Source organism: Anolis carolinensis, chromosome 3 (genome assembly GCF_035594765.1).
Source record: "Anolis carolinensis isolate JA03-04 chromosome 3, rAnoCar3.1.pri, whole genome shotgun sequence".
NCBI lineage: Eukaryota > Metazoa > Chordata > Lepidosauria > Squamata > Dactyloidae > Anolis > Anolis carolinensis.
In genome coordinates this window covers 75006531-75031463 of record NC_085843.1, presented here as the reverse complement: position 1 = coordinate 75031463, position 24933 = coordinate 75006531, and the positions used below count along the sequence as shown (strand labels likewise).

General features: G+C 39.8%; 1 protein-coding gene across 1 annotated transcript in view; it reads right to left on the bottom strand.

Annotated features, from left to right (window-relative positions):
* Nucleotides 1-9979: 9979 nt before the first annotated feature.
* hunk (hormonally up-regulated Neu-associated kinase) overlaps nt 9980-24933 on the bottom strand; it is a 70572-nt gene continuing 55618 nt past the window's right edge. Inside the window, exons 7-10 of the mRNA XM_003219039.4 lie at nt 24676-24844; nt 23182-23262; nt 14864-15038; nt 9980-12005 (exon numbers count right to left, since the gene is read on the bottom strand). Of these exons, the coding sequence (XP_003219087.1) occupies nt 11338-12005; nt 14864-15038; nt 23182-23262; nt 24676-24844 (1093 nt within the window). The 3' untranslated portion in view covers nt 9980-11337. The remainder of the gene's footprint in view (nt 12006-14863; nt 15039-23181; nt 23263-24675; nt 24845-24933) is intronic.

Below are 24933 nucleotides of genomic sequence, written 5' to 3'. Positions count from 1 at the left end.
GTATTTCCTTCATTAATTGGAAGTCAGCTCTCTTAAAGTCCAGAATGCGTTTTTGACTTGTCTTAGTTTCAGCCTTCCTTTGTATGGCGAACTGCAGGAGCACATGGTCACTTGCCCCTAAGGATCCGACCACTTTGACTGCATTGATCAGGTCTTCCACATTTGTTAAGAAGAGATCAAGAGTAGCCGATCCACTGTTGCCTCTTCTACCTTCTGGACCATAAAATTGTCTGCAAGGCAAGCAAGGAATTTGTTGGACTTTGTACTCTTGGCCAAGTTTGTTTTCCAGCAGATATCGGGATAGTTGAAATCGCCCCTACTATATCTCTTCTTTGTGCCTGTTTGGTCAACCTTTGACAGATATGCTCACTCCTGGATGTTCCTGTAACTAGTCTCACTGCTCTGCTTTGAACTAGAGTTTCCAAATTTGGTACTGTAGAAGTCCAACCTTGAGGGTTTTTTTTGGAAGTATTGTAGAAGTCCAACTTTGAGGTTATCTCTGCGTGCACTACCATTTTTAGATCCTCCGATTCTAGCAGGAGCGCAGCTGGCATATTAACCAAAGGTAATTAGCACTTTTGACTGTTGTATGGATCCAGGAGCACTCCCAAGCTGCAAACACAGCCTTTCAGGGGGAGTATAACCCCATCTAGAACTAGTTGACACACCTTCACTCCCAGGTTAGGACTCTTGATGGCAAGCACCCCTATTTTGTCTGGATTCAGTTTCAATTTGTTTTTCTTCATCTAGCCTGTTACCTCCTCCAGGTATTTAGGAATATAAACTACATACAAGTGTGCGCGCACATACAAACTCATTTGATTTGTAAACACCATTTTGGATACCATTGGGAGAAAAGTGGAATATTAAGCCAGTCAATGGCTGGAAATCTGTCCAACGTGCACCCAGTAACATATTTTTTCAGTTATTGTAGAGGTCTTTACTGACTACAGGGACCCAACTTTTAATCAAAACAGGCCCCATAGCAAGCATGTGCATGTTGGTTAAGAGGGGTAGCAGTAGAGATGTATCCAGATATTTTCCTGCAGCCAGATGCACTACAAGGACCTCCAAGGACTCATTGGGCACCTCTATTGATGCCTCTTGCAGAATGTCAGCTACAGGAATTACCTGGATGCATTTCTGATCTCCAATGTCTTAACTAGCTGTGTCACGTGTTTGTGCATCACTTGGAAGGTGAGTATTTAGGGGCAGCAGTGGAAGATGCAGCAACAGAAGCATAACTATATGCTAGACATATATATCCCGATGGAGGCTCTTGGCAAATAGTTGACTTAAGAGGCTCTCATCTCACAGAATGTGCACAATCTAAAGCCAAGAATGGTGGGGAAAGTCAAAGATGATAACTGACATCCAAATCCATGCAAGTGAACAGGAGGTGTTCACTAAAACACTTATTTCATTATTATTATTTCTTACTTCATTTGTTACAGTTATATGTGATTTTATTTATTTACATTCAAATAGTGGTTTTATTTTGTATTGTACTGTGTGTTTATTTTATGTGTTGTTTTAGGCACTTATGTAAGCTGACCTGAGTCCCTTTGGGGAGATGGAGGCGAGGTACAAAAATAAAGTTGTTGTTGTTGTTGTTGTTGTTATGTAATAATAATAATAATAATAATAATAATAATAATAATAATAATAATAATAATAATAATAACAGCTATAATCTGACACAGTCAAGAACCCAATGCTCCCCTCTCTGTAAATCATGTGGATGTTAGAAATGGATGCAGCAATCTTGCACCCACTTATTGGGAAGTAACTCTCACTGAGCTCAATTACATTTTAAATAATAATCACCTCTGAAACTAGTGACCTTATCACACATGGTAGCGCCCCCCTACTCTGTGCCATTTCATCAGCAAGCTCCAATGTGGTGATGCTTCTCCCATCACATGGAGAAAGTGTCACCTAAACCAGGCAGAAGCATGCTGGCTCCATTGGAGCCAGCACAACACAGGAAGACTCCCGTGTTTGGAGGGAAGCCTCCAAGGATGCTTTCATCCATGTTGGGGGTGGTGCCTCCTCCAGAAGTCACACGACGTCGGGTGATGCCGGCTTGTTTTAGTCACTATGATGATGTCCTAAGAGAATATGGCATACCTAAGGCAACTCAATGGGTATACTCAGAGCCGGCCCTAGGTATTTTTCAAGTGTAGGCGAACAGAATTTTGGTGCCCCCCCCCCAAACCAAAATCACTGAAAAATAAAAGCGTTGAATAAGCGAAAATGTTTGATAATAAGGAGGGATTAAGGAAAAGCCTATTAAACATCAAATTACATTAAGATTTTACAAATTAAGCACTAAAACATCATGTTTTACAACAGGAGACAGGAGTTGCCTCGATGGCGCCCCCAACAAGATGACGCCACAGGCAACTGCCTAATTGGCCTGGTGGTTGGACCGCCTCTGGGTATACTGGGATTTGAACCCTGATCTCTAAAGTCATAGTCCAACACTCAAACCACACTGGTTCTGTAGCTTTCTGCAAATAGTAATTTGCAATAGAAAGAAGAGGAGAAGCACAAAACAATGTCAAACATTTTATCATAATTTTCCCTCTCCTGAGGACCTCCCATCTTCTTGTCTCTCAAAGAGAGTGTGCCGTTTCACCCCTAATTATTACAAACACCACTTTGTAAGAATAGCTGCAGTGGTAATCGGACAATTTGTGGCATTCAGGAAGCCTAATTCATGTTTTAACAAATGTAACTTTTTTTTCTTAGTTTTGAGAGCAGGATGGAGAAGCTTTGTTCCTCCAGATGTTTTTAAGAATCCCCTTACCACATTAGCCATTATAGAGGAGGTTAATGGAAGCAGTAGGACAAAATCCGTGAACTGGTGAAGGTTTGTATAACACCATTGACAGAACCACTTCATTTTAAAGTCAAATGTGTGTTTTAATATTTTCCAAGTAGCCCAAACAGCTGAGACAGATGAAAGAGATAGGAATGTTTGAAAATCCCTTTTGCATCCATCCCTCTCAGCATTACTGCAGGCATTTTATCCACAGCTGAATATCCGCCACAGCAACACAACACACAACAGAATGTGTAATATCATATATTCATTTTATCCAGACTGTAGCAAAATAACTTGCCTATAAATATAGCTTAAAAGACAACGGTTTCCTCCCTGCTGTGCCAGCATGTTGCTATGTAAACCGCTAAGGGACAGATTTCAATACAGTAGCTTGCTCTAAATATTATTTTTTCACTTTGGGAAGCTTTAAAAAAAACCTTCAGGGAGGCTTCAGAATCTGACTGATGCTTCCAGCAATTTTCCTTTGCTCATTTCTTGCTGTTTTGGGTTCCTGATCTCTTGTTCTGACCATGATAGGTGTGGCAGATTAAATAAACAGAGGCAGAATTCTTTTAATGATAACTGCTTTCCTGGAGGAATTAGAAAGGAAATTCCTATAGAAATACCTTGAACTCTAAGGAAATAAAAGAGCGAATCATACTTTCATGTGTATAATAATGTGATTTTTTGTTCAACTGATTTTGTTAAAGATGAGTCCCCTCAGGGAGATAGGGTGAGATAAAAATAAAGTTTATTATTATTATGTTCAGAACTGGAGGGGGAAAAGATGTAATTGAATGCCTTATCTATTTCCCAGATCAAGATATATAGCACTTTCATTGAACCATAGAATTTTAAGAGACTACATGGGCCATCCAGTTCAACTTGCTTCCATACAGAAATACACAATTAAATCACACCCAACAGATGGCCATCCAGCTTCTATTTAAAAATCTCCAGAGAAGGAGACTCTATTGTGTTAGATAGACAATGCATTGTTAGACAGGAATGCATTGGCAGAAATCCTATTGTGTAAAATTGTGTAAAATACAGTTCTAATGGACATGTGAATGATTAAGTGAGTGGTGATGTGTTAACTAAGGAACATGCTGAAAAGGCTGAGTCATGACCATGTGACATTCATGTCATTCATTTTTGTCCCTGACTGATGACGAGCAAGCAGTGGATATAAAAGAAGGCAGGAAGTGTGTGTTCTTTCTCTTGCCATGCAAATTCTCTTGCTGTACATCCATTGTCGATATCTGTTGCTCGTGAATCTGTTTGTCTGTGTTGTGAGTATATCACTGTATATACCATTGACTGATAGGGGATCAGAGTGTCCTGATCTGTGTGTGTATATTTTGTACATAGAGCAGCCCCCTCCCTCCTGACCTTCAGGAAAAAACAGAAGATGTGGATGTGGGACCAATCTTTGGAATAATTATCAGTGCAATAAGTGAAAGTGGAATGGTGCAATGAAAACTGGAACAACATTTGATTATGATACTGGATTATGTAATTTTATAATTTTAATGTTGAAATGTTTTAGCATTTGTTTTGGTATATATGTTTTATTTGCTGGATATGTGTTGTATGGCATCGAATTACGCCTTTATGTGCGCCATTCTGAGTCCCCTTTGTGGTGAGAAGAGCGGGATATAAAGATGGCAAATAAATAAATAAAACGTGTCAAGATTAAAAGCCTCCTTAGTTTGGTTGAAAATTGAGTCAGAGAGTTTTTCTAAACAGTGAGCAGCAGAAGATCAGACGGTGGGGTTCCACTTTGCTGATAACCGATAAGCACTCTGCTGTAAAGGTTTATTTTGTCTTGCCTCTGAGGCATTCAGTCCAATGCACAACGTATCCAGGGCATGATTGAGGAAACTATAAATTACACACGTATCCGTCTCAACATATTATATTTTGAGGCAGCATATTTTACTGTTGAATTGCTTAAATCATCAGAAATTTCTTCCTGATGTTTAGGTGGAACCTTTTTTCCCCTTGCACCTTGAATCATTGAGCTGGGTCCTACTCTCTAGAGCAAGAGTTCTCAAACCTTTTCAGCCATGGAGCCCTCAATTAATGTTTATATTATCAGGAATAGGCAAATATTTGGACACGGGGGCATTGCATTTTAAAATTTGACAGACAGCCTGGTCCAGTGGCAAATGGATGGAGAATGTTTGTGATATGTATACTGCACATATCTTATCTGTAGTGCAAAAAAGAAAAAGAAAGAAAAATGCAATATTTAAAATGAAGAACAATTTCAACCAACATAAACCCACCCTGCTCCTGCCTCCTGTCTCTCTCTTTCTATCTGCCTACTGCCTGGCCTTATTTCGTTTGGTACTGTCTCATTATCCAGGTGGACTCCAAAAGGAGGACTAGACAAAAAAGGATAGTCCATTTTATGGAGGGATGGACTGTTTGAAGGAGGAAAACGATTTTCCCCATTTCTACTGCTTGTCCATCCCACTTCCCATGTCACGAATGATGGCTGTTTCAATGGAAACAGGGGGAAATAGTTTTACTCCTTGAACCCCCACTCCTCCCATCCCTGCCAAATGGATTATCCTTCTCTGTCTAGGCCCCCTTTTGTAGTCTGCCCAGAAAATGAAACAGTACCTCTTTTCTTTTCTTTTCTTCTTTCTTCTTTTCTTTTCTTTTCTTTTCTTTTTTCTTTTTTCTTTTTTCTTTTTTCTTTTTTCTTTTTTCTTTTTTCTTTTCTTTTCTTTTCTTTTCTCTTTCTTTCTTTCTTTCTTTCTTTCTTTCTTTCTTTCTTTCTTTCTTTCTTTCTTTCTTTCTTTCTTTCTGCCTCTTCCACATGGTGAGGGGGCATTTTCAGCAGTGGGGCTTCCAGTTGGGTGCACTTGGAGTAGGGGGAGGAGGGGAGAGGGAGGAGGGAAGCATGGAGCTCCTAAGCTTTACGGAGCAGTTTGAGAACCGCTGCTCTAGAGCAACAGATATGCTCCCTCCTCAATGTGACATCATTTCAGATATTGAAACAAAGCTATCATGTCCCCTCTTAACCTTCTAATCTCCAACCAAACATACCCAGCTTCTTAAACTGCTCCTTATAGGTCATGACATACGACTTCATCACACAGGCTTTGTTACCCATCGTAGGATGCTTCAAGCACAGTTTCTGGATGGAACCCAATGGATTTCATCAGACAATGCACAGATACTTCTGGCAGAGCTTCATCCATGAACTCTGCTGGAAGTGTCCTACAATGAAGCACTGAGAACATGGGAGGCTTCCCATGTTCTCATTCAATAGAACAGGGAAAATATGGGGGCAGGTAATGATAGGATGATAGTGGGATGGGGAAGGGGGCAATGCTGGCTATGTGGGGCGCAAGGCACCAAATTCCCACGTTGCCCACCAGATTTGCCCTGCTGCCCCACGGATGCCCCTACTTTCCCCGATGAGGTCCTTGGTTGTCCTCTCTGGATGTATTCCAGCTTGTCAATATTCTTATTGAATTGTAGTTCTCAGAATTGGGCACAGTATTCCAGATGAAGTATGCCCAAAATGAATGGAGTGGGATTATTACTCCCATGATCAAGACACTATACTTCTATTGATGCAGCCTAGAATCACATTAGCATTTTTAGCTACTACATCATCACACTGTTGACTCATGTTCATCTTATGGCCTACTAAGATCCCTTCAACATGTATTCTTGTTAAGCCAAGTGTCATCCAACCATCTCTACATTTCACTTTTTCTGCCTAAATGCAATGCTATTCATTTTTCCCTATGGAAATTCGTTTTCTTAGTTTTGGCCCAGCTGTCTTATTTGTTAAAGTCGTTTTGGATTCTAATCCCATCTTCTAGGCTAGGGTATTAACTGCCTCTTCTGATTTGGTATTATCTGCAAATCTGATGAGCATGATCTCTATTCTATATAATCCAAGTAATTGATAAATATGTTGAATAGCAATGGGCCCAGGACAGAACCCTGTGGCACCCCACAGATCTGTTTCCAGGATGAAGAGGAACCATTGTTGGATCTCCTTTAGGTTCAGTCAACCATTTACAAATCCATTGAAGAGTAGCATTGTCTAGCCCACATTTTGCTAGCTTATCTGCAAGAATATCATGGGGGACCTTGTCAGTGTCCTTACTGAAATCAAGGTATGCTACATTCACAGATGCTGAATGACTCTTGTGTTTTCATTGAATGCCATGACTCTAATTTTAGCACTGCTCTGGGAGAATGTAGCTTTGGAATCCATAGTGCTCCTACACAGGAAATTCACCAGAGAAAAAGCTCATTAGAGGTGACTTTGCTGAGAACCCCTCAACACTGAAGATGGTTTCACCTGGCATTGTATTTTTACTAAAGATGTTACCTTTCAAATGTAAGATTCAATGGGTGAAACACCACATTTAAAAATCATTAATTTTTCTGCAACACTTGCCATTGCTCCAACTGCTTTGAACTGCACCTGAGAAAATTAGGTGTGTGTGTGTGTGTGACATTACAAAGATTAAGACAAGGATGGGAATTATTCAGCTGGCGATCCCTACCACCGTCTTTGTTTTGCACCACAGACTTTATGGCATGTCCTCAAACCCCCTATATCCTCCCACATCTTTACAAAAATGAGGGTGTGTTGCATGGAAAAAAATTCAGAAAAGGCTTGATTGCTACTTCTATAGATATTTAGTAGAAGCAAAAAAAGTTTAAAAATCTCTCTGTATTGACCCCCCTCATACCCTCCACAACATAAGGTTGACAGCTAGAATTTGGAGTTCAAATTCCTCACATTCTTGTTGCTTGCACTTCTCTTGTATATGTTTGACTATATATAAAACCAAAACCTATCCACCTGCCTTCTTGGGAATAGGGCTGCAGTAAAAACAAGAAAGGGTCTGGAACAAAAGTAAGACTTAGAACAGTGGTTTGCAACCTGTGGGTCCCCAGATGTTTTGGCCTACAACTCCCAGAAATCCCTGCTGGTTTACCAGCTGTTAGGATTTCTGGGAGTTGAAGTCCAAAACATCTGGGGACCCACAGGTTGAGAATCTCAGACTTAGAGTGTCCTATGGAAGAGGAATTACAAGGACTCCCACTCACTAGCATTTGCTTGTTGGCTGCCTAGTCTCTTCACCCCTTTAGGAGCTCAGAAAGGTGGGCTGGGCTGCAGATAACAACTCCTCAGTGTCCCATTTTGTAGTTTGATGAGGCATCCACACTCTTTGGCAGAGAAGGCTAAAACTATACCCTCCATAATTCCATAGTATTGAACCAAGGCAGTTAAAATGGATTCATTCTAAAGCATAGAGGCAGCCCAAGGTTTATTTTCCATTGCTGAAAGCATTGGTGTTCCAACACCATTGTTTTTAAAGAAGGAATTCTCAACAGGCAGGAACTGTGAATTGTTGGACTACAAAGTGTTTTAAACATGATCAACTTTACAAGATCAGATCGATTTGTTCAGGAACACAATCTGCAGAACTACAAATGTAAATAAACTACAGTACCCAAATGAACGGGTATTAAGAAGTTTCAAGCACAATATTTCTGAATCATGATTTTTTGAAACAGGACTTAGAATCTGATGGAAAAGAAGGAGTAAATTTATGTTTATGTTTAAATTTACACCTTCAGAATCACCCCCCACTGAAAACTAGAATGTCAGGGAGAAAACTAGTCTCACACTCTTTCTCCTAACAGAAAATGTTTCTATATACTGTTTTGGGATTTTGAAGTCCTAGTTTTAAAGGATTCAGAAAATTCCAGACTGTTAAAACTAGGTGACAGTGGCTAAGAATTTAGGAATTTTGCTCATTTTTGAGTGCTGCTAAATGTACATGGTGTAGATAGTAGGTACTGGAGAATAAAAGGGATAGCGAGAGGAAAGGAAATTTCCTCCCACTGAGGCATCTGAAACACTTCCAGGCCTTCGGCTGCCCACGGCTGCAAGTGTCTATTTGATGCCAGAAACACAACCTTCAAGCATTGCCTTCTCTTTTCCTGCACCTGCTTAAGCCTACTTCTCACAAAGAGGAAAAAAGGGAGTAAATTTATGTCTAAACTTGCAACTTCAAAATCACCCCCCACTGAAAACTAGAATATTAGGGAGAAGGCTAATCTCACACTCTTTCTCCTAACAGAAAATGTTTCTATATATTGGGATTGTCTTCCACGTAGATATACACTCTGGTCATGTTAGTTTCCACCCCAGTAAGTATTACAGTCCAGACATAGCCATAAGATCCTATTTTGCTGTTTAAAAGAACTAAGCCTTTTAGCAAGGTCTGCTTCCCTCAAGAATCATGCCATTGGAACAAAATTATGTGGATCTTAAATTTCAATGCATGCTGCAATACTGATATTGGATAAAAGTGTCATTGGCTGAAAAAAACCATTGTCCTCATATTTTATTTATTATTTATTTACAGTATTTATATTCCGCCCTTCTCACCCCGAAGGGGACTCAGGGCGGATCACATTATAACACACATAAGGCAAACATTCAATGCCCATAAACACATCAAACAGAGACAGAGAGAGACACGCAGAGGCAAGTTAACCTTCTTCTGAGGGGATGTTCGATTCTGGCCACAGGGGGGAGCAGCTGCTTCATCATCCACACTGACGGCACTTCCTCATACCAGGTCGTAAATTAGTTAATCTTGCCTCCCCACTTTTTTTATAAGTGGTACCTTATCTCCTACTTGATAGATGCAACTATCTTTCGGGTTGCTAGGTCAGCAACGAGCAGGGGCTATTTTTTTTTATTTTTAATTGATGGGTGCTCACCCCGCCACGGGCTGGCCTCGAACTCATGACCTCATGGTCAGAGTGATTTAAGGCAGCTGCTCAACAGCTGCGCCACAGCCCGGCCCCATAGCGTGAGTCTGTTTTTAATATGGCATTAGAAGCCAATAAAAGAGGTTTCCATATTGGATACACTCTCACATAGGCATGTGACCCACAAAGATGTCCAAATTATTAAAGATCATTGCAGCTAAAGGATTGCTGGTGTTTTATCTATTTATTCTGGCTCCCCAATCTTCATCTTGAATAAGTATTTGGAAGTGATCCAAGATTCTCTGTGAATCAGGAGCAACTCAGCCGGGGAGGAAATGGTCTCATCGTGCTTTTAAAAAACGAAGAGGCATCAAATGATTTAAAACCATAATTTTTATCAACAATCCATCAATAACCTTCTAACCCGTTATTCCATTTTGTCTTTTACACAGATGTCTATATATTATGATAAACAAAAGGGAAGCTGTATGTCATTAGTGATCGATTGTCTCTGTGTCAGACTGACATGAACAATGGCCAACAATCCTGTACACATAACATATGTGCTGGTAGGGAACAGATAAACCACAGAAGAGTCTTTGGTTATAACCCTGTATAATAATAAGAAGTTAGTTTCACAAAAAAGCCTACTTCGTTATGCAGACATTTTTTTTTACTGTGAAATAAAAATAGCTGAAGAGTACAGAATGTGTTTGCCTCTTACAAACGTTTGTCTTCACATTTCATTGCACTACTGAATTTTTGATGTCTAACTGCTTTACCATTCATGCCATTTCCAAATGGCACTGGAGTTAGCAGATATGTCCTTCAAAATCTCCTCGTAATGCAGAGTTTCTCAGCAACACTTTCAAGTATGTCCAATGCTGGTTTGCTAAAACCAGGATGTGTACAGTTTTCCTAAGGGCAGTTTCATAGAAATAGTACAACTATACAAAAGAGAAATGGCCACTTTTCACCCAGCAGAGTCTTTAAGCATATGGAGTATTGTTCTAAGCATCCATGGCTTGTCTCAGGTTGAGAAGAGTTCTACCCAGATTTCCTTGGGGTCAAGTGAGTTTGGAGATGATTGTGTCTCTTAACAGTAGCATCTCTAAACATTTTATTTTAGGAAAAGATAGACTGATTTAATGCAAATGCTGCTTCAGCAAGTGTCTTGCTCTGAACTTCTAGTGTTTGTGCTTTTATTTAAAGTCTTATCTTTTCATTATCCCTGTACATGAGTTAAGAGAGAAATCTCCTTTATAAACCCACATTGTCCTTATTTCTTTGAATGACATGGCTAAGCACGTGCCACTGAAATGGAAATTATGGCTATTGCCTAGAAAATCCATCAGCCAGGGTGGCAGAAACAAAAGGCCATTCTATGATTCTGCTTTCACTGTTAAGTCAAGCAACTAGGTGGACTGGTCTTTTGCTGACTTATGCTTGTGTGTAATATTATGTTACAACCCAAATGTACTAAAAGTACCAACTTCGGAAAGATTATGAAGGCCTTTAAAATAAAGTAAGTCTTCACAACACTTAAGATAGTTGTCTATTTGTTAACTGCACTAATCAAATACCACTAAAGTCTGTGGCCCTTCAATTTTCTTTTTAGATGTGATAACAAACTATACAGCAAATATTATGACCACCAAGTCTTCACTACTTCTATGAAAAGGTCCCAGAAACCAGCAGTTCACACAAACTTAAAACTTTTTAGTGTGGGCATCTCAGCACTGGCCATTTATAGGCTCCATTATATTGAACGAAATCTGTGTTGGGCTCATTTGCTGCAGCTGAGGCATTCTTGCTTCCAGAGTCTTCTCTGTTGGTGATCCTACTGACTGATTGCGTTTCCGCATCATCTGTCCAATCCCCATCATGGGGAAGCGACCTCTGCTCTTCACACAGTTAGGGCTGCCCAGAGGATTAGATGTATTATTTAGCTGGGTTGGTGAGACAGATTCCTCTCGGAAAGAACTGCTCTTTTCATCATACGTGAAGGACAGGTGAGTGGGATGAACCGGGCTTTTTGTGGGACTGGGAGAAGTGCCTCCAGGTTGGAAAAGGGGAGACAATGTCCTTTCACTGGAACTTCTCCGACCAAAATTTACTGGTGAGCTCAGCATTCGATACTGGTGCGTGGGGGAAACTTGGTCTATTTGGTCCTCTCTGTCACCAGTTTCAAAAGAATGTACAATATTTAGAACCAAGGGAGAATCCAAGTTCTGGCTGCCAGGGCTGGAGGGTTCTTGTTGAGGAGAATCTTGCCGCTTCGTCAGCCTTGGGGTCCTTGGAGCAGGCTGATGAATCTCAAGGTATTCCAAAGAATAGGAGGTGACACAACCGGACTTTCCTGATGCGGATTCATGGAAAGGACTCAATCCACTTGGAGAATCTACAACACAATGCAGAAAAAGTTGAAGGTGGTGGGATCACTGAGAATTTGTTTGGATTTCTTTGTTTAATCCCATATAAAATATGCACTAACTTATAATTTTAGCTAACGAATCAAGGATTGAGGTTTGGCATTGTGAAACATTCCAGGCTTTGGATTATCAAAGTCCAAATGCTAAAACATTACACTTATCGGCAGAACAATATAGTAAACAACATTAATTCAAAATCTGTCATTGCCACCTGAGAATATCTGCTTATTTCCAATACCAGAGGAGGGCAATCTGAGGCTTCTGATGTTGCCATACCAGCTCTTGCTAGCATATCCAATTGTGAGGGCTCATAGGAATTGCCACATGTTCCCCATCCTGCCCTAAAGGAAGTTATCCCACTTGTTCCTTTTCCAGCCTGTACTGGCAACACTTTGCCACCTGCCAGCTTTGGAAAATCATTGCATCCCTTATTACCAATACCCTTTTGATTAATCTGAACTCTTTTTTTTTTATCATTTTCTTCCTTTGCGTTTTGCTTTTATTTCATGATTTCTTCTCATTATTTCTTTTCTTTGCATCTCTCTATCCCATCTCATCCCTAAAAGCATACTACACATAAGCACAATGCATACTGACAACAAAAATGATAGGCTTTTCTTCACATTAATTGGTGGCTTTCCTTGATTCTTTTGATTTAACTCTTATGCTTTCCAAGAGCTAGACAAAGGAAATCTGTTGCCATGTCTCTTGCCAGGGTAATTAATACAAAACTACAACACAGGACAAAAAAAAAAAGATAATTATATACTAACAAACTTGAATAGAGGAAGGAAGCCTCTTTGAAAAACCAGTGAGAATTTGATCTTCCTGGCAGTCAGGAAACAGACACATTTCCGAATGGGCAATTATTCAAACGACATAATTTGTCTGTTCTGGAAAGCATCTAGGTGCCTGGTCAATTCTCTTACTGTTGAATTGTGGTATTTATTATTGGCCATCTGCAAAGTGGAGACGGATGGCTAATGCTAATATGTATCATTGTTTTATTAAAGCTGTGTCCTGTATTTATATCTTCCTCTCAAAATAGCAGCAGATATCTTGTGTGTTAAATGTATGTTACATCAATGGTTCCCAAAATCCGGTCCTCCGTGTACGTAGTTTAGACTTCAACTATGAGAAGTTCTAGCAAGCTTGCCACATAGTTAGGAATTTTGGGAACTGCAGCCCAAAAAATTCTGAATGACTCAAGTTTGGGAATCATTGGGTTACATTAACATATAAACAGCACTTACACATACACACACACGTTGTAAAATATGAAATAGTCCTAACATTCAAAAAAGAAATAATTATAAATAATAACATGATTGCAGGATAAGACCAAACTAAAAAGTTATCCCCATGTCTCTGCTTTTGTAGCATACAGAAAAGTTGCATCTACATTTACGTCAGCTGTGTATCAGTTTAACTGCCATGGCTTTCCCAAAGAATTAATAGAATTACAGTCTGATGTTACTGCTGAGAAAATTATTGCCACACTCAACAGATCACCTTATTCAGAGTTCTTGTGTGGGAACCATAACAGTGACAACGAATTAAGTGTACATGCTCCCTTCACAGAATTAGTGTTTCCCCAGCCAGACTGAATGTTTAGCTTAAAGCTGCTATCTTGGGCATCCTTACCAGGGAATCATTCTCTATCCTCCTTCAAGAAACAACTGAAGACCTGGATGTTTAGGTTGGCCTTTGGTGAGACAGTCACTGGATGACCAGCCTCAGTTGGCATTATAACTCTATCCTGAATTTTATTAGGTCCCCTTTATTCTGGTATTTTAACTGATGATGTTATTTTTATATTGCTGCTGCAGTCCCCCCCACCAATGAAGTCGACTGAATTGTACTTGGTGGTTGATTGATATTATTACTGCTGTATTAACTCTTGTTTTGTTGTCTTACTGTGTTTTTTTTTGTATATTGTTCAATGTATTTATGCTGTTGTTTTTGTAAATTGTGCTAGTCGGGCCTTGCCCCATGTGAGCCGCCCTGAGTCCCCGTGGGGAGATGGTGGCGGGGTATAAATAAAGATGATGATGATGATGATTATTATTATTATTATCATCATTCTCTCTGAATGCCTGCCTTAGCCAGCTCCTGAGTTCATTGAGATAGGCCCTGTCACAGTGGGCTCTTGGTATCTGCTGGGGTTTGGTTCCAGGACCCGCCATCGACACCAAACTCTGTGGGTGCTCAAGTCTCATTATATACAGTGATGTAGAAAAATGACGACCACTATATACAATGGCAAAATTGATATTTGCTTTTTGGATTTTTGGAAGGGTTAGAATATTTTAAATCTGTGAACTGTTGAATCCCAATTTACACCCAATCTATAGACATGGAGAGCCATGTCTGAAGGCAGCCCTCCTCACTGGCATCACCCATATTCACCTTTAAACATCTCCTCAAAATCTATCTGTTTATACAACTGTTCCCTGGCTGATAATAACTTCTATTTTCTTTTGTGTTATTGTTGCTATTATTGGATGGATTTAAGATATTTATTATAATTTAAGTGGTTTTTAAACTGCTTTATATTGTTTTTATATTGCATCAGATGTACAGGGTAACAGAAGACCAGACTTTCCACTACTGATTTTGATGTGCATCCGTTAGAGACTTTATAGTATCAAGGGGTATACAAATACTGTCTACAGTCGCAGAGAGAGACACACATTAAACACAGTGGCATTTGTGGATAACCTTGTAGGAGGTGACACCATAGGGCTGTGATATGTCCTGACTTTAAACATTATCTCTGTTCTGAAACAAATGCTAACGAGATCTGAGAGAAGATCCCTCCACGTACCTTTTTCAGATGGACTGCCTTGGCTAGGTCTGCGATCGCTCAGCAGGGCTTTTGTAGTTTGTATCTGTGTGGTGAGGAGGGAGGGAAGCTCTTTGTAGGAAGGAATTTTCTCTGATTTTTTCGGAAGTGGATGGAGGGCCTCTTCTTTTGTTTCTTGCTCCTTGGTCTTTTTGTCCTTCAAATTAAAAAATAATAGCATTTAGTTTGTTTGACACTTCTTCAGAAAGCTTTTAAAAACAGGAGTAGAAACGTTTGGCATTTGGAAAGAAAAGCATTAAGCTGATACGAGCAAGCCCATCATAAGTAAACACACACACGCACACGCACACACACACACACACACACACACACACACACATGCACACACATATTCCTGAATATTCCGGAATCATACAGGGGCATTAGTTTAAGATACAGTTCATTGACACTTGATGAAACAATAGCACACCCATGAATTGGAATCAGAGCTTAGAAAAGTTTGGAAAAATTGCAACTTGTCCAAATTGTAGAGAAACAAATAGCCAATTGTAGAGAAACAACAACCAATTTTCTACAAATCAGGGATTCAAATGGAACCTGAACCCAAACACAGAATAAATTATTCTTTTCCCCTGAATTGAAAGAGAATCTAAAGTCTCTGTAAAGCCAGAAACAGATCAGAATTAGAGATGGTATTGGGGGGTGGGGGGAGGTCAAGTAACCAATGCCAAAACACTCAACACAAAACACCAATATCAGATCAGGAATAAGTACATTAAATAACACCACTATCTGATAGGATTTATATATTTGAAATTTCTGTAAGCTTCCGTACTGTTCTCTTCAGTGGCTGGACAGTTAAGCAGGAAAAGGGCTCGAGTCACTTCCTTTTGGCAACAGGGATTTGGTCAACCCAATGGTTAAAACATGAAGGTTCAGCCTTTCAAGGCAAACTATAAATAAATGACTACATTGTTGCCTCCCTAGTTTTATTTACTTATGTAAAAAATTTACACTTTTTAAACTAACAAATAAGAGTGATTGTCTTGTGACTGTTTACGAAGTCTATCTTTTCAAACTGATTTGGTTACCCTTTCTCCAGTTAAACCTATCTCTTACTATACAATTAGTTAAACAAGACAAATAAAGCTACTTGTGGCAATGAAATGTTTTATTCATATTTTTAGTTCCCATACATGATAAGCATGACGGTCAGGAGGAACATCTATTCTGCCTGTTTATGATGCATACTGCCTGGAGTGAAGCTTATTTACATGCAAAAAATCAAATACTTTCCCAAGTTTAAACATAAGTTGCAACAGTTTTGGAGTTGTTAGCTTTCTCCAATCCATTGTCTAAATTCTCAAATGGATATTGTACTTAAATTTTCTGATATGAACACAAATTGAACCATTTGGTTATGCACATCTATATAATTACTTTATTGGTCTGAAGTTCAGAAGCAGCTAGCAGTGGTTCTCAGCCTGTGGGTCCCCAGACGTTTTGGCCTTCAACTCCCAGAAACCCTAACACAGCAGTTCTTAACCTGTGGGTCCCCAGGTGTTTTGGCCTACATCTCCCAGAAATCCCAGCCAGTTTACCAGCTGTTAGGATTTCTGGGAGTTGAAGGCCAAAACATCTGGGGACTCACAGGTTGAGAACCACTGTCCTAACAGCTAGTAAACTGGCTAGGATTTCTGGGAGTTGTAGGCCAAAACACCTGGGGACCCATAGGTTGAGAACCACTGAGCTAAAGTTTAATGTTTTGACTCTGTTATAGGAAGAGAAATGCAAAATACAGCAATGAGCAGACCTTGTAACATCCTTCTGAAACTCCATCTCCAGAATTACCTCATAGTCTGAAGTAACTAACAACAACAACAACAACAACAACAACAGTTCTAGGTGGGCAAAGACAGAGAAGCTGAAACCTTTCCCTGGTATCTTCCATCATACTTCCCAAGCCTTTCCCTTTGAAATGAATTGCATACATTGAAGTAATTTCCACTGGGGTATGAGTCATACCATGCAGAACTCCAAACTGTAAAGACTCTGTTACAGGCGTTTCAGAAATTCAGGTAGATCATATCAATCATACTGTGAAGAACTCCATACTGTGCAGGTCTTTGTCACAAGTTATTCAGAAATCCAAGTACACCATATCTATCAGACCACTAGATTTCACCCAGGCTAGATCATATCACTACTGGTACATCCGGCTGTGCCCTCATATAATACAATAATAGGATAGTTTCTTATGGTACTTTTAATAGTGAGGCTCAAATATAACTTTCTGCAGCATTTGGATTAGTAACTGTCACTATAAATCATTTCACTTTAGATGGTATTACATTGTATGTCGATTTTCAAAGGTATTTGTGGCAACCAGACACTGTATCTTTACTAACAGGGAATTCTGCTCATTTTAAAACAGCTCTCTTAAGACTATCAGACCACTGGCCAGAGGCCTCAGCTTCAAATTTTGCAAGCTGCAAACATTTTGAAACACACATAACTTATTTATAATATAACTTATTTATGTAGAATTTATTTATAAGTTAGTGTTACATAACTAACTAGAAGCCTGCAGCCACAGAATAGGCTGTGGAGTTTGAATAAAGAGTTTGAGGAAGTTACTTCTAGATTTGAAATCAGCTCTTTCTTCTCCTTTGGTTCTCCCTCGCCTGCTCACTTCCTTGCTCCCCACTGCTCACAGCTTCAGTCTCACATTCCACTTTTGTCTCCATCCTACTTTCTCTGGCTTCATCTTCATTCCCCACCCTTTGTCTTCCTCGCTTCCTAGTTTTAAAGCTACTGTTTATTTTGTCCCACGTCCCTTAATCATTCTAAGAGACCTTTTATTTATTAGTTATGAATGACATAAAAACAAAGGAGGGGCTCTGGCTAAATTCTGAAAGACAAGCTTTGCTTTCAGAACATTCCTATTGAATTCATGGCATCTCTGGGTAGAGCTGAGAAGAACAGGGCTGCCTTCTTTTCAATGGGAGTAAGAGCTGAGTACCTGCTCAGCACTAATTGGGACCTGGCAACCACCTATCTATATCTAGTAAAATGAAGTTTGTTTTGGAAAGAATAAGATGATGATGATGATATTACTATTATATTAATATTATTCCTACTCCCACTTTCATGGGTGTTGGGGTGCAAGACCCTCACAAATGTAGAAGACAGTAAATACCACGATTGCTGGACCACAATTGCTGGCTGATGTGATTTTAATGTTATATTGATATGTTTCTAATTCTACATTTAATGTTAAATTATGTTGTTGTTTTATGATTTAATTGATTATTGTATGTTACTATTCTCGTGTTAGGTCTTTGTATGTAAGGCATTTAATTTTACATAATTATGTTGGAAACCGCTTTGAGTCCCCGTTGGCCAGAGAGAACACCTTCTTAGACATCTCTTAAGTCTTCCAGAGTGTCTCTGGTCAACTGGAGCAGCAAATGCAAAATGATGGAGCTGAACCAAGGAATAAGAAACCCTTGGTTGGGTGAGAAGCCCAGAATTTCTCAAATACAGATCAAGCACCTCAGTAAAAAAAATGGACTGAAAGAAAGGGGGGAAGGCTGGACTGTGTAGACCTTTGAACATCAAAGCAGGAAGCTTGAGCTGAATACTGAAAGGGATGGCTAACTAATGAAGAGATATCAAAGGTGGGATAACTTGATCAAGATGGTGGGCCAAAAACCCACCATCTTGAGCAGCAGAATGTTGAATGGAAATAGTGGCTATATGGTGACCAGATGGCTTTCCAAAACAAGGAGGAGCTTGCACTTGCCAGTCAGAGTAGTGGTGAGCAGCCTGCCACAGGATGCAAGGAATTCAGAAAGACAATGGACCAAAGCATCAAAGATATGAGAAGTAGTCTTCTCCCTAATATTGATGGAGGAAAAACAAGGCTACCATCTGCATTGCCGCATAAAGTAGACTCATAAGCAGGATCAAGGAATTGTCTATGAAGCACTTGAATGTCTCATTTTATCACTTTATGTGAACCTACCATGCCTAGTTCTGGTTAAAGAAGAAAGTGAATATAGTATTTCACTTCCTAAGACAAGTTGGGGAAAAATTGCTTGTACTATGAAGCATTATTAAAACGATCCAATGGTAAAGAAGGGAGAGAAGTTTCCTTTAGTACTATCCTCTAGATAAGTGAAATAGTGTTGAGAAATTATCCGCAAAGTGCTGCAGGACCCTAGGAGATATCTGCCTGCATCTCCATGGTAACACACTAATGCGTTTTCATGTATCTGTTACATTCAGAGCAGCTCTCTGCAAGCGGATGTCTGCAGCTGCAGCTAGACTGAAAGGCATGGTCTGTCTGCAGTGGCAAAACATTGAGAAAGTCTGCCCTTTTCACATGTCTATATCACATGGAAGAATCTAGGGACCCTTGCGGCATGCCGGCTTTGATGATAAATCAGATCCTAAGGCAAAATGGGAGATGGAATGGCATCATAATATTTTAAGAACACAATTTAAATGATTAATGAAGTGTTTTGTGCTGACATGTCCAACTTCTCTCTGGCAAAACAAATACGTGAAAAGAAAGTATGACAGAACACCTAATTTTTCAGGTAGGATTTAAAAAAAATGCCAATAACCTCACAGTGAACAGTAAGCACTCTTTGAAATCTATATAGTCTATATATCTATATATTCTATCTATATATATAAAAGACTGATGGCATCACGGTGATGCACAAAACAGCAAATCTACAGGTCCCCCAACTTCCAAATTTGACCACACAACCCATCATCCACGGCTCCAGTAAGATACAACACATTTATATGACAAACACAATCACAGGGCACAAACGGCCAAAAACTGCAACAGGCGATGTGCGCCTGCGCGCACCCCCCTCATCCCTTCCCGCGTGCGCACACACACCTCGCCTCAGAGCTGAAGGAAGGAAGGCAGGAAGGCCGATTCCTTGGTGGGCGCGGGATGGAGGAGGCCGCGCTGGGAGGTGCGGGCCTCACGTCGCTCTCTGCCCTCTCCCCCTCAATCTCCCCCCCCCTCAGGGCCCATGGAGGGCCCCGGTCGTCGTTCAGGCCCCCTCCTCCCGCCCCTCTCCCCTCCCCTCAGCGCGAGGAAGGCCCTGCGGAGCCCCCGTCTCACCCTCTCTCCTCCTCCCTTCTCGGTTCTTCTCGGAGGTCTTCAAGCTCTTCAAGGTGAGGGGGGAAGAGGGGGGCATGGCCCTCGAGTAGGCCTGGACCTCCCCTCGAGTTGTTTGGGGCGCCAACCCCCGCCCTTCCCGGCCTCAGGACCCTTCCTTTTCCCCCTCACCCGGTTAAACGGCTCCTCCCAACAAAGCATTCCCCCCCTCTAACACACGGAACCATCCAGGCTTTGAAACTACAAGGCCATTCCGTACTCTGGGGCCAATTTGCAATATATTAATATATATAATAATACAATACATTGTATATACATATAATACTACTAATAATATTATAATACACTACAATATAATACTAATAACAATACAATATAATTATATATATATATATATATATATCTACTAATATTGTGAAATAGTCGTATACTATTATATGTTATAGCGTAATATCCTATCATATGTCTTTAATATAATAAATGAATAAATAATACTGTATAATTTTTGTTGACGGTCACAACAAAAATAAAACCCAATGTAGATTAACCAACACCACTAAAAAAAAGCCACAGCAACGCATGGCCGGGCACAGCTAGTATATCTATAAATGTTGCAAGTTATATTTCATTGTGACTACCAGATTAATATTTATGTTTCAGGGACAAGAAAAGTTGATACTGAGCTGCTTTCCTTTAAGAACAGAAAAGGAGGGAAGTGTCCGCTTTTCTGGATTGTTTCCTGAGAAAAAAGATGGTTTCTTGGTATCTAAGCAACACAGAATCTCAGGATGACTTCTAAGGGAGAAGATCTTTCCTTTGACAGCTCAGTCTGACAGCTTATACTATCATGGCAGTTCATAATTTTTCAGGTTTTTTACTGTGAACACTGAAAGGTGACTTTTTGTCTTACCAACACAGAATAATGACTAAGAATTATTCTTATGAGTTAAATATGCTGGCTCCCTTTCAATTATTAAATTACTGTGTTTAAATTTCAAGATAACTCCTTCCCTGATTTCCAAACCTTTTTCTCTCAGAAAGGTCTGCACAATAATCTCCTGGTGGATTTACTGCATGTTGGTAGTTTTCATCTATGGATACTTCATACCATTGGGGCTAAATCTCTGATCTGATCTAAGGCTGATAATCTATACTAAAAAGCTAAATCATGGCTCTTGTAATGATGCCCTCTTGATTTCTTTTGCAATTCCCTGACTTCACACTTTTCCCTTTTCAGTTCTTTTTCTTTGGAATACTCTTTCTTATGACATTTGGATGGCCCCACTGCTTCCTGTATTTGAATAACAGACTTGCTGTGTAAACCAGGAAGTGACCAATCCAGATAATGAGGCTGTTCATTGTACATTTTTAGTATATTTATGTATCTCTTCCTTCCTTTTGAGCAGTTACATTCCCCTTTCCCTTCCACTTGAGTGTTCATTTTTTCCTTTCACTCAGTATTCTGATCCATTGAATTATTAGGCCATTGTTTAGCTATGTTTGTACCTGTCCCTCCCTCCTCACTTTACAGACCTGCAAATCTAACACATAAATCCAATTGCTAATCCAAATTAGAGTAGCCCTATTGAATGAAATGCTGAATGGTAAGTCAACATTTCCTCAACTATTGAAACTCAATTGCTTGAGTGTTAACAACAGTTTATACCTTCTACTTCGCTGTTGACCTATATTGACACTGTGTTTTCTGAGGCCAATCATACTCAAGAGATAGCTTGTTATTGCCTTACTCTGAATATAATCTATTGCACCCTTCCATCTAAGTACTAACCAAGCCCAACTCTGTTCAGCTTCTGAGATCAGGCAAGATCTGAAATCAAAATCTAATAATTATGCTGCTAGATGTAGCTCTTTGCCAGTGTAGGTTAGCGAGTAAGCTAGTGGTTTGAGAGATTATGGCTTCTTCTCCTTCCCTGTATAGATCAGGGCAGCTGGAGCAATGTCCGCTCACCACACCACCGCTTTTTATTGGCTGTAGGTGTATTCCCAAAGCTGTGCTAGTAAAGAATGATGAGAAACAGCCACTATCCCCTGGATAAGAGAAGAAACGGTTTCACTGATTCTGAGTAGACAAGGGCAACTATCCCCAAGTACACCACTGTAGTCAATAAATGGCCAGAGGGAGGTGGAGCTATGCATAGTTGTGCAGGGAGGTACAAGATACCTGTTTCTGCAACACTCTTAAATGTACTGTACTCACACTGGCATAAGGTGGTATTATGCCAGCATAAGTCTCCAACAGGATTCTCTCTTTTGCATGTATGGTTTAAAAACACAAGAAGACTCAAACTGGAGTATTGAATAATAATTTCTAAGAATTATAGAAGTTTCATTTTTTTTCCAGAAGGAGATGACAGCCTCCACACAAAAAAGAACGCTGGTAGCTAGCATCCAGAGGATATTTCTTTTCAGCTGTGTTGCACCAGAATCAGAGTCTTCCTAAGTTGGTTCTCAATAGCTATAATAGGCAATGAATGTGATCTATCACTATAGAATCTGTAGCTGAAAATTACTTAATCCATCTGTAAATGGCAAGTTGCTGTTATTGTTGCATGCCTTCAGGTTTTTTCTGAATAACCGCAACCCTAAAGCAACCTACCACAGGGTTTTCTGGGGCTGAGAATGATCTGCCATGGATGAGCAGGGATTTGAACCCTGGTTTCCAGAGTCATAACCCAACACTCAAACTACTACCTCATGTACATCCTCAAATAAACACAACAATCAGATAGTTTTTAAAGCAAAAAATAATCATGAGAATACATATTTATACCTATATTTATAAATATATTGTCAAAGGCTATATTTATGAAGTTTTTTAAAAACCATTGAACCAAATATGGTGCACATAGTATGGGAATCTCAATCTTCCTTCCTCCTTCCTTCCTTCCTTCCTTCTTACTAACACATTCAGAATACATTTGCAGAACAGGGAAGATTCCCTTTCCCATCTGGCACTGAAGAAGTAGCCTCAATTGCCATGGAACCTACACATGTTTTAGCAATGAATCATTTAATACATTTTTTTCCCCCACATAGCCACATGTCATTAGTACTCTGGGCATGGGCTTATTTTTTTGTTCTTTGTAGAATCAAAATCCTGTCAGTTGTGATCATAATCAGTGGAAATGCCCAAATTTTGCTTCGCTCTAACAAGACATAGCTAGAGATTTACCTCATAGGAATCCTTGTTTGATTTGTATTTCTCTATCCGGCATATTTGGTTCACGTACACATTATCAGGAATGTCAGATTTCTGGAAAGATTGAAAAGTGGAAATGTGAGAAATTTGTGAAGAAACTATAGCAAATTGGTTAAAAACAATAATCCTATAGGCAACATGTAGCACAATGTATCTTTTTATTGTTTGTCCCTAGAAATTACTGCAAATAAAGAGACAGTTGCACAGGAAATATAACTGTAATCAAGAAAAATATGCTTTCCTGAGATGCTTTCCATGCACATATCAGAAGGAGAGCCATACATTATGTTTCTCTTAACAGTTTGCTATACAATTCATTTCAGAGTGGAACTGCAAGGTCAGAAGCATGTTGTTCCTGGACATTTCAAGCCAAAATCAGAAACCATCCTTTTGATATCATGTCTCTGTGGTGTCACAGAGGTGGGCTGGGTAAGGGTGAAGAACTGAGCTAGAACTGGTCCTGAGGCAGTGATTTATAGCACAAATCATTTTAGTTAGAGGCAAAATGTGCCCAGTTCTGCCATTCCCATTAGTTTTTGTATGCTATGTGGCATGTAATAACAGCAAACATTTTAGATAAGGAGTTTTGCCAAACTCTGTGTAAGGACTGTGGAAAGTGCACTACCAGACCCTAGGTTATTTTGCTCCTCCAGTTCTGTGGTGCTAGCTGAGCTTGTACAGTAAGAATTACACATAATAGTGATGTACAGCTCCTTGCCTTGTCCAAAAAGGAAAGACAAGCCTAAGTGCATGTATCCACTATCTCTTCCCAGCCTCCTCTGCAAATGCATGGCTAAAGCAATTGTTTCAGCTTCCTCACTGTGAGAGCTGTTCGACAGTGGAACTCTCTCCCCGGGGCCGTGGTGGAGGCTCCTTCCTTGGAGGCTTTTAAGCAGAGGCTGGATGGCCATCTGTCGGGGGTGCTTTGAATGCGATTTCCTGCTTCTTAGCAGGGGGTTGGACTAGATGGCCCATGTGGTCTCTTCCAACTCTACTATTCTATGATTCTATGAAGAAAATCAAGTATCTGTTCCATCCTGAAATATGTTTGTGCAAAAAATGTGATGAAGGAAAAAAGAGTAATAAGGATTTATTTCATGAGGTTACAGGAGGGAACTCATTTGTGTAAAGGGATGATTACTGAACACCAAACCACGTCAAGAATTTTTCAATATTTTAAAATGTTTCCGGCTTTCAAATAATAAGCAAAAACCAGTACCACCAGAGTCTTTGCTCTGAGCTGTTCCTAATTCACATCATTTGCTGGTTCTTCTTTTGCTGCCACAATATAGTTGGATATGTTTAGGAAACAGTTCTGCTTTTGGTGTCACTGGCTTTGTTTCTAAAATGGCAAAAATCTGAACCCTAGGCATGCTTACTTGGAAGTCGTGTATGTCATAATACTAGCCCAGTTGCTATTACAGCTACTGCTTGGAAAATGAAATCTCATTCAAATCAAATACTTACTCTAAGGCTGGCCAAATACCGCTCCAGCTTCTTATTAAGTAAGATGTAAATGGAAAGAGTGTGGCAAGCCCTGTTAGAAAGGACAGTATTGATCACATCGCTGTTTTTGTAGCCAAGTTTTTCAGTCATGTAGAGTAGTACATTTTGGCTTATGTCTTCTAAGTGAATTCTACATAAAGAGAAACAAGAATAAACAGATCATTTTTTGCTCTTTGCACAACATGACATTATATTTTAAATATCAAATTAACTCCACAC